This window comes from Vitis vinifera, chromosome 15 (genome assembly GCF_030704535.1).
Source record: "Vitis vinifera cultivar Pinot Noir 40024 chromosome 15, ASM3070453v1".
Taxonomy (NCBI): Eukaryota; Viridiplantae; Streptophyta; class Magnoliopsida; order Vitales; family Vitaceae; genus Vitis; species Vitis vinifera.
In genome coordinates, this window is record NC_081819.1 from 21,883,390 (window position 1) to 21,892,765 (window position 9,376).

General features: G+C 30.9%; 1 protein-coding gene across 1 annotated transcript; it reads right to left on the minus strand.

Moving 5' to 3' along the window:
- Positions 1-4,413: 4,413 nt before the first annotated feature.
- LOC100243148 (protein DETOXIFICATION 34) lies at positions 4,414-8,926 on the minus strand. The gene is made up of 8 exons (XM_010663547.3): positions 8,064-8,926; positions 6,678-7,303; positions 6,270-6,326; positions 5,788-6,026; positions 5,592-5,710; positions 4,961-5,047; positions 4,798-4,834; positions 4,414-4,505 (listed from the first exon to the last, which is right to left on the minus strand). The coding sequence occupies exons 1-8, from the start codon at positions 8,370-8,372 to the stop codon at positions 4,414-4,416; spliced, it is 1,566 nt and encodes a 521-aa protein (XP_010661849.2). The 5' UTR covers positions 8,373-8,926.
- Between the last annotated feature and the right edge of the window lie 450 nt (positions 8,927-9,376).

Below are 9,376 nucleotides of genomic sequence, written 5' to 3' on the forward strand. Positions count from 1 at the left end.
TTTATTTTTATCTTCATTTTCATCTCTACCCCCTAACCTCCTACCCCACGTAAACTTTGTTTTTTTTTTTCTTTGCCAGTGGTAGCCGACTTCCACTCCTGCTCCAAACCCTAACCGTCGCTGTTGTTGCCTCCCAGGACATCGGAGCCCTACCCAGGTTGTCAGTTTTTATTTATTTATTTATAAATATATATAAAAAAATATAAAAAAAATGAAAGTTATAAATTTTACTTGAAAATTATCATCAAATGATTGAATTTCATCATTCATAGTATTTCGTATGTGATTCACAACCTTAATCAACTAGAATTTAGGTTCAATATGTTGAGAGAAGGTTAAAGAGAGTTTTTTTTTATTAGAAATGGTATATGTGGAAAAAAAAATGAAAAAAAAGTGTTATATTTAACAAAAGGAATGTTGCGAATAGCAACCCCCTATTATTATTTAAAGAGTAAAATCTTGGTGATGACAATTTATTGCACTTTGCTACAATGACAAGTGATAACAAACTTATCACATACAACAATCATATATGGGGATAAAAAAACCTATAATAGAATCATTTCTAAAAGAGAAGCCGAATCTAACCATTTAATTAAATAAATACTAAAATAACAAATATTAAAAAATGAATTATTTATTTTAAATATATAATATAAATGTTCATAGTTCAAATCACTTGATAACATCAAAATGATTAAAAAAAATTTAATAATACTCTATTATAAATATATATATATAAAAGGTGGACATGGGATGAGATATTACAAATCCCACATTTTGAAAAAATTTATGTATTCAATCCACATCAAATCTCATTTAAATTGTTTTTGAGAAGTCAAGGACATTTTATTTTATAAAAAAAATTATTTTATATCTAATTGAAATTTATGAAAAAAAAAAGGTAAAAAAAGTATGAATTTGGCTTTGATTTTAAATCTTACTTAAAATAAAAAATAAATTTATTTAATTTTTAATTAAAAAAATTATGATAGAAATGTTTTCCTTTAAAATTATGGCTTTAATTTATACAAAATTATGTGGTCTAAGGTATATAGGTCATGGGTGGATGACTTCCCATGACTTATTCCATACCTAAAATACAACTTTTTCTATGATGGCCTCAAAATTAAATGAAGTAAAAAAGTCAAAGTTGGTGTACAATTAGTTTGATTTTTTTTTTTTTTTTTTTAAAGTTTAGACTTTAGATTCAAGATATTGAAGATTAAACTAATTGTGATGGAAACTTGAAAAGAAAGTTATTTGAAAAAAAAAAATGACCATTCAAATATTAAATGTGTCTTATTTAACTAGTCATGCTAATAAACTTGCTTGTTATACTCCATAAAGAATAAGACGATTTAAAAGAAAATATTTTTTAATGGATCTTTATCATTTCTTTGAATTACTTTGGTAATCCCTAATTCCTTTCGCACATGTCATTTTCCCTTTTTTTTTAGTGTTTTAAATTTTATAAATATTTTAATATTTGATCTAAACTTTCTTGGCAAACCACAACCAAAATAATTAGTAAAAAGATATAATTTTTTTTTTTTTTTTGTGTAATTTTGTCTCAAGATCCAAAGAAAGTGAAAAGTCAAAGTTGGGTTGTTGGATTCAAAACATTCGGATTTAAATCAATTGCAGTTGAAACTCGAAAGAAAAAAATGAAAAAACAGAAGACTTTTATCATATCTTTGATGTCCTTTCTATTATCGGTTGAATTGATATTGTAAAAGTTTTATCTCACATGAAAATTACAGACAAAATAATATTTTTTTAGACTTCCATAGAAAATTTATTTTAAATAATAAATTATTTTATTAAAATTAGTCAAGCACATAGAGACTTTAGTTGGAAGAGCATTTAAGAGAGCTTAAACAAGCATATGAAGTTCAAATATAATTTCTAAAAATATTTAAATATGTTTTTAATTAAAATTTGAAGATTTGTAGACTTTGTTGGCAAAAACATTAAGGGAACTTCTTAAACAAGCCTTTAGAGATTGAACATAAAATTTAAGAATATTTAGATAAAATTTTTATAAATAAATTTCATACTTTCTAACTTGATTTATCGATAGTGTTTTTTAAAATAAAATAGGGAGATCCATGTTTTTCTTAAATGAAAATATTATGGTTGCTGTTTTGGTTCATAAACCAGGTCAGACACTATATAGAGTAAATGAGCCTATTTTCGAAACAAAATAATAAATAAATAAACTTAATGCTAGCAAGACACAAAATTAGGTATAGTTCAAGTCTCTAAACTATTGTTTGATGTTTCAATCTTTTTTCTTCCATTTTCCTTAAATTTTGTAGTAAATCAAGTATCATGTTGTAGAACAATCATACATTAGACGATAAATCCATTGGAAAAAATCTACAACCACCATTGGTATATGCTTGAAGAAACGTTATAATAAAAGCATGAAAAGTAATCAAATTTGAACGAATTTTATACGTGTTTAGTCATACTCATATCTTATTTGTATGTAGTCATACCCATAACATCTACCTGAATTTGTATTTGCCTAAAAAATAATTTCTCGATAACCTTTTCACAATCATAATTTGTAATTCTCATTGTGTAAGAAATTGATTGTAAAGAGAATATGAATTTTATCGAGGATGATGTTGGATGGAGGGAGGGAGAGAGAGAGATATGACCTTTTCACAATCATAATTTGTAATTCTCATTGTGTAAGAAATTGAATGATTGTAAAGAGAATATGAATTTTATTGAGGATGATTCATTGTGTAAGAAATTGATTGTAAAGAGAATATGAATTTTATCGAGGATGATGTTGGATGGAGGGAGGGAGAGAGAGAGATATGACCTTTTCACAATCATAATTTGTAATTCTCATTGTGTAAGAAATTGAATGATTGTAAAGAGAATATGAATTTTATTGAGGATGATGTTGGAGAGAGAGAGAGAGAGAGAGAGAGAGAGAGAGAGAGAGAGAGAGAGAGAGAGAGAGAGAGAGAGAGAGAGAGAGAGAGAGAGAGAGAGAGAGAGAGAGAGAGAGAGAGAGAGAGAGAGAGAGAGCCCTAGTTGGTCAAAAGCAAAGGTTCATAAAATGTGAGGAAAAAAAGTCCCATCCAAAGAACCCTAGTTAGTCAAAAGTAAAGCTTCATAAAATGTGTTGATGACCTGGATTCTGGAATAGGGTTTATCACTTTCGGTGGTCTATCAATATTTCAAAAAATAATATATATTTTTAGTATATTCCCCATTGTTGCAGGTGTATAAACTTTAGTGTGCTCTCTTGATTTTTTTTGTTTTTTTTTTGTTTTATATTCTCTCTCTCTCTCGTTCTGTTTCTTTCAATATTTTAAATTTATAAATAAAGAGTAGAATAATTCAGAGGATAATATTTTCTTTTTAGTATATTCCCCATTGTTGCTTCCTTTTCTTTTTCATGAGTGTGGTCTCTTGATTTGATTTGATTTGATATCCTCCTTTTTGTTATATATATATATATATATATATATATAATTTATAAAGATGTTAATGCTTAATCTAAACTCCTAAAGAAAATTATATGTCCTAAAGATGAATCACTTAACATAATGAATAGGAAATTCCCATTTTGATGTTTGCTTAAAGTTAAAGATTTGAAATATCTGTCAAGTTAATATAAATTTATGTAACATTTTTTCAATTTCAAATAATATTTATTTATAAATAAAAAAATGAAAACCATTTATTTAATTTCCTTTAAACAAGAAAACATAACATAGATTCAAATAAAAAGTTTATAAATTTTGAGTGGATGTCAATTAAAATTTTCATTGTGATTTTGATTCCTAAGACAATAATCTTATATTCGAAAATAAAATACTAATTTTTCATTGCTAAGATTATATTTGGTTCTCGAAAAGTATTAAGGAAATAAAAATATATTTAAAAAATAATTTTTCTATATTTGGTTTCACTATAAAAAAATATAAGAAAAATCAAATATAATTAAAATTAATTAAATATTTATATATTTTAAAATTATTTAATATTTATATAATTAAAAAAATAAGTGAAATTCTATTTTTTATTTTCCTTAAAATTTTCTTTTCTTCCATTTAAAAAAAAAAAAATTTCCTCAAATTTTTCGTAACTAAACATAACGTAAATCTTGCAACTCAAACTTTAAAAAAATAAAAAGAAAAAAAAAACACATAATTTTATGGTCTTCTTTAATATAAGATAAGAGTGGTTCAAACAAGAAAAAACGAATATTCAAATCCAATAGAAAAGAAAAACCCTCCACATGGTCAAATTCAATATATAATCACCAATGCTTTCCTAATTATCTAAAAAATATTATTTAAAGTTAAAATAACGCTTTCATAATTATCTAAAAAAAATTATTTAAAATTAAAATATTGAAATTTATTGGCCCATGTGATTGGCTCAAAGTGGACTCCAACCATGCCACCGCCCACCTCCATTATTGAAAAGAGTAACTTTCAATTTTTTATTTTTTTTTATTTTATAATTTTGACTTTCCTCCATTTATTCTAATATTATTATCACACCAAAATAAAAAAATATTAATTTTCATTATGAAATTAGATATTTATTCATAGATGAGCTGGATTTAATAGAAAATACTTTGATAAACGACAAAATAATTGAAAAAATAAAATATTGATAAATCAAAACTATATTTAATTTTTACATTAAAAAAATTAAATAATCACAAAAATGAAAAATAGAAGATGATACCTAACCCAAACCTTGAAAATATAAGAAGACCCATTTTTTAAGTCATCATGATGGACTTTTCATCTTCTTCACTCCACTTCTTCATCCTCTCCAATGCCCCTTCCACCTGAAATTCAAATTCAAAATGTTGAAAATGATTAACAAAAATAATTTATAAATATATATATATATATATTTAGCATATTTTATTTATTTTTGGGATATTATTGTGAGTAAGCTAAAATTTTCTTGCCTCTTTGTTCCAGTTGGTTCTCCAAACCACAAACAAGAGAATGAGGGTCTGCAGAAAAGTCCCACATATCATACCAATCCAAATTCCCTGCAACCACAATGCCCATTTAAAAAAAAAAAAAAGGGAGGGGAAAACCTAAACATGTGGCATAAAGCCTTGTTTGGGCCCTTTTGGGCTTTTGGCATCAAAACATAGTGGAGTGACTTGAAGCCTGGTTAGTTGGGACTGTTTTTCAAAACAATTTTTTATTTTAATGTTTTAAGTTATAATTTTTTTTTAAAAAATAATTCATTTATTCTGAAGCAATGTTGAGGCATTTTTAATTTTTAAATTTTATATATTATTTTGAAAAAAAAAAATTGAAAATATGATTTCTATGAATTTTTACATTGTATATGAGTGTAAAATATCGTCATTTAGAATAAATTTTAAAATTATTTTTTATATTTAAATTTCAAAATATAATTTTATTCCTCAAAATAATTGAAAACTATTTCAAAAAACTACTTTTTACTGGCTATTTTCAAAATGTTTTCATATAAGATCCGAACACATCTTCATTTTCGATGGTACACAATGTAGCAGAACGAGAAGATGAATATTCCCAACTGAATGGAGGATGATGATTTACCTCAACTCCAATCTTTGCCTTGTAGCCCAGAAGGAATCCAAGAGGGAGCCCAACAATGTAGTAGCAGAACAAGTTGATGTAAGCTACCAATGCCTGCCAGCCTCCTCCAACAGCCACACCTGCAAAAATGTTATGCCCATTGCATTCTTCCCAACTCTTCAACTTCAAGTTTGTTTCTGAGTCGTCTTATTAGTACCTGATATCACCGGCTGGACGCTGTTTAGCACCATGGTTATACCTAGAAGGTATGCTAGTTTGCCCACAGCTTGCTGCATTTCCTTTGTGTCTGTGAAGATCACAGCAAAATGGTTCTTAGTTGCCATCACGACTGCCATGAAAAATATGCCTATGAGCAGGGACTCAACCACTGTGACAATCACTGAGTATTTGGCAGCTCTGGGATGCCCTGATCCTAGCTCGTTTGAGATCCTAACACTGAAAAGATAAAAAGGAGCAAGAGTCGACATCGACATCAGTTCATTAATGATACCAAGGGAAAGAATAAAAGAGAACACATGATAGCGGGACACAGAAGGACAATCCATAGTCAAGCGACTCCAGTTAATATTTTCCATTCTCTGTCTTGTTTTATTATTTTCATTCTTTGTCATGGCATTTTGTGTCAGTCTTTTATTCTTTTCCTTAACAAATGGTACTGATTATCTTGTAATCATTTACCTTATAGCAGCATTGACTCCAATGAACAACATGCCTTCCCACCCATTCAAGTTCATGCTGAAATAGGAAGATTAATTGACACCAAAAAGTAGAAAATAAACATAGGATTGAGAGGATTTTATACAATGACTCACTCCCAATCATATAAATATTGTCTGTTTTGTACGGAAAGGGTCTTCACGGCTTTAAAATGTATCTACATAGTTAAAAAAACTCGTACATATATAGCATTGAAAACTTTTTTCCTATGCAAACAAACGTCCTTGTTCTAACATTATATATGTACAAACTTTTTTTAACTATATAGATACGTTTTAAACCCTTAATGACCATTTGAGCTCAAAGTGAACAATATTTACACCCGAGGGAGGAGATCCTTACACTTGAAGGGGCTATTACAGGTCTCACCAGATGGAAAGAGAGCCTACGGCCACGACTGGGTCGTCCAGGTGGCCGGTGAGAATGATGATGGTCATAAAATACCAAATCTCCAAGCACAGCATCACAGCTGAAGCAACTGAGAGCCTCACAAAGCTCCAGATATCCCTGAAGGCTAGCCAGGACAAGCCCTTCCACCCGTCCTTACACCAGCCAACAACATAAGCAACCTGGGCAAGAGCCACCCCCCAGGCCGAGATGTCATAGGCTGCTGCGGCACCAGCTGTGCCCCACCTGAAGACATTGATGAGGAGAAAGAGCACCCCAATGTGTATGATAAGAGCCACAAGGCCGATCCATGCCAGAACTCCAACCTTGCTTTGGGCCTGCAAGAACTTCTGGGTGGGGAAATTTATGGCGAGGGAAAACATTTGAGGGATGACTTGAATGGTGAATTCTCCGGCTAGTTCTGCAATTTCTTCTTCTTGGCCGAGGAGCTTGAGGACTGGAGTGGCAAATATGTAAAGGGGCAATATGAAGAAGCATGCCACAAACAGGATTATCCATGATCTTTGCATGTAAACCCCAAGCAAATACACTTGCCCAGCCCCAAATGCCTGTCCACATAACGTCTCTAGTGCACTTCCCATGCCAAGCTGCAATTTCATACCATGTGTTAACTAATGGCGACTTTGCTTCATGCTCCATAAGAAACCTTACAAAAGAGATGAAACTGCTTTCCAATTTTTCTTTTCTTTTTCCCATTGATTCTAGGTGGAAAAAGGTTTGTCAGGAGGATTCTTGTTGAATAAACCCTTGTGGCTTTGAAGTGCTTTTACATCATTACATCATTAGGAAATTCTTCCCCGGACCAATGTGGGATATCAACATTCATCATATGAATCCCACACCGGTCATCAAGATTAGGGATCGACTTTGATACTATTTTACAATAAATGACTCCCTCTAGTATATGGTAACTATGTTATATACAGTATTTTTAATGAGCAACATACCCATGGGAGTCCCGTCCTATACTGGTTATCATAGCTTTAAAACGTGTTTACACGATTAAGAGAAATTCATTATATATATAATATTAAGAACTGCTTCTTTGATCGATGTTGGATATTACATTCTTCCATTTGGAATTAAATGCTGAACAAACAGAAGGTTCTCACTTCTCAATCATAGTGAAACAAAAGAATTTCTGAAAACAAGTTAAAATCCAAAATAATCAAGTTGAGAGAATGACCCTTTTGGTTTGTGAAAAATGGGGAAAAGAACAGTGTCATTAACTACTAGGCTTGGTTGGGTACAGTCGTCTTCTTTTCCCCCCCATTTTCCAAGCTACCAAACAACAAGGAAAATACACAGGCAAGAATGGAACAGCAAAAGACATTGAGAAAAACTAACCAAGAACCCAAAAGAGAAGTTTGCAATAACAGAGAGAGAAATAGCAACAGCAGAGAGCTCCACATCTCCAATATGCCCAACAAAGATATTAGTAAAGGAGTTAGTCCCATAATTGCACAGAATATTGAAAGCAATTGGACCTGCAATTGCCCACAACTTTGCAGACTCCTTACAGCATACAGCCTTGGCCTCATAGAAATTATTCACAGGCATATAGTCCCCCTCATCTGAACCAAGTCTTGTGGTAGGAGCATGGTGGAGGTCCACAGTTTCAAGCTTAGAATCTTCATCAAACAATGGTGAATCCATCTGAACCTGCACCTGCCGACGCCGAGGTGTCGACTCTGCAGAGGAAGGAGTAGTGGGCTCCTCTGCTTTTTGTTGCCCATTCTCTTTATGGCCTGCAATCTTTACAACCTTGGATGAAGCCCTTGTGTTGATGCTTTATTGTTATTTCTGTTAGACTGGTCCAATGTACAGAAATTTCAACGTTTCTTCTTCTTGTTTTCCTTTGTTTTCTGAGAGTGTTTTATATGTTTTGGAAACAGTCTTTGATATTTTGCTATGGAATAGCAAGAGCTGCCATGTGTGGCAACTGTCATAACTGCCAGGTCTTTTGTCTTTCTAACATTAGAATTGGAGGTGACCGAGTCTTTGCCAACAGAAAGATTTCAGTACTTGGCCCATTTATTGGGTAAAACCAACATATATTCTTCATTCCAATTCTTGATGGTCACTAAATAGTCTATGAACCTATTCAATTGGCTTTATAAAATGGAAATTTTATTTTGATTTTAATTTTTTCCCATTTTCTTTTTTTTTTTTTAATTTTTTTTTCTTTTACATTTCTTATTAGGTGCTTTAAATTAATGAGAGTTGAAACATCTAACTAGAAAGAAAAATGATAAGGTACTATAGATCGAGAATAACCAATAAGATTAGGGTATAAAAATATAAACTATAAGACTTGAAAATTTATATATGATACGATCTGATTGATGGTGCATTTCGATACTACCGAAAAAAGTGTAATTGGGTACTATAAATGGACCCGAAAAGATAATAGTAGCAATGGCCGAGTCAAAAGAGAGCAATTATTTGGGTCAATTTTGAGTACTAGTTTGAATTTGAGAATGAAATCGGTACAGAAGTTCCAATCCTAGTAGAACCCATGTGCCCATTTGCTACCCTACACACCCGGCCTGGCATGCCCCCCAAAGGAGAAGAATATCCATTTCAAATAAAGATCTTTTACAACAAAGATCATGCGTATCTCTTATCTTTCTGCGAAAAAGTAGGAACAGAGAAAAGAA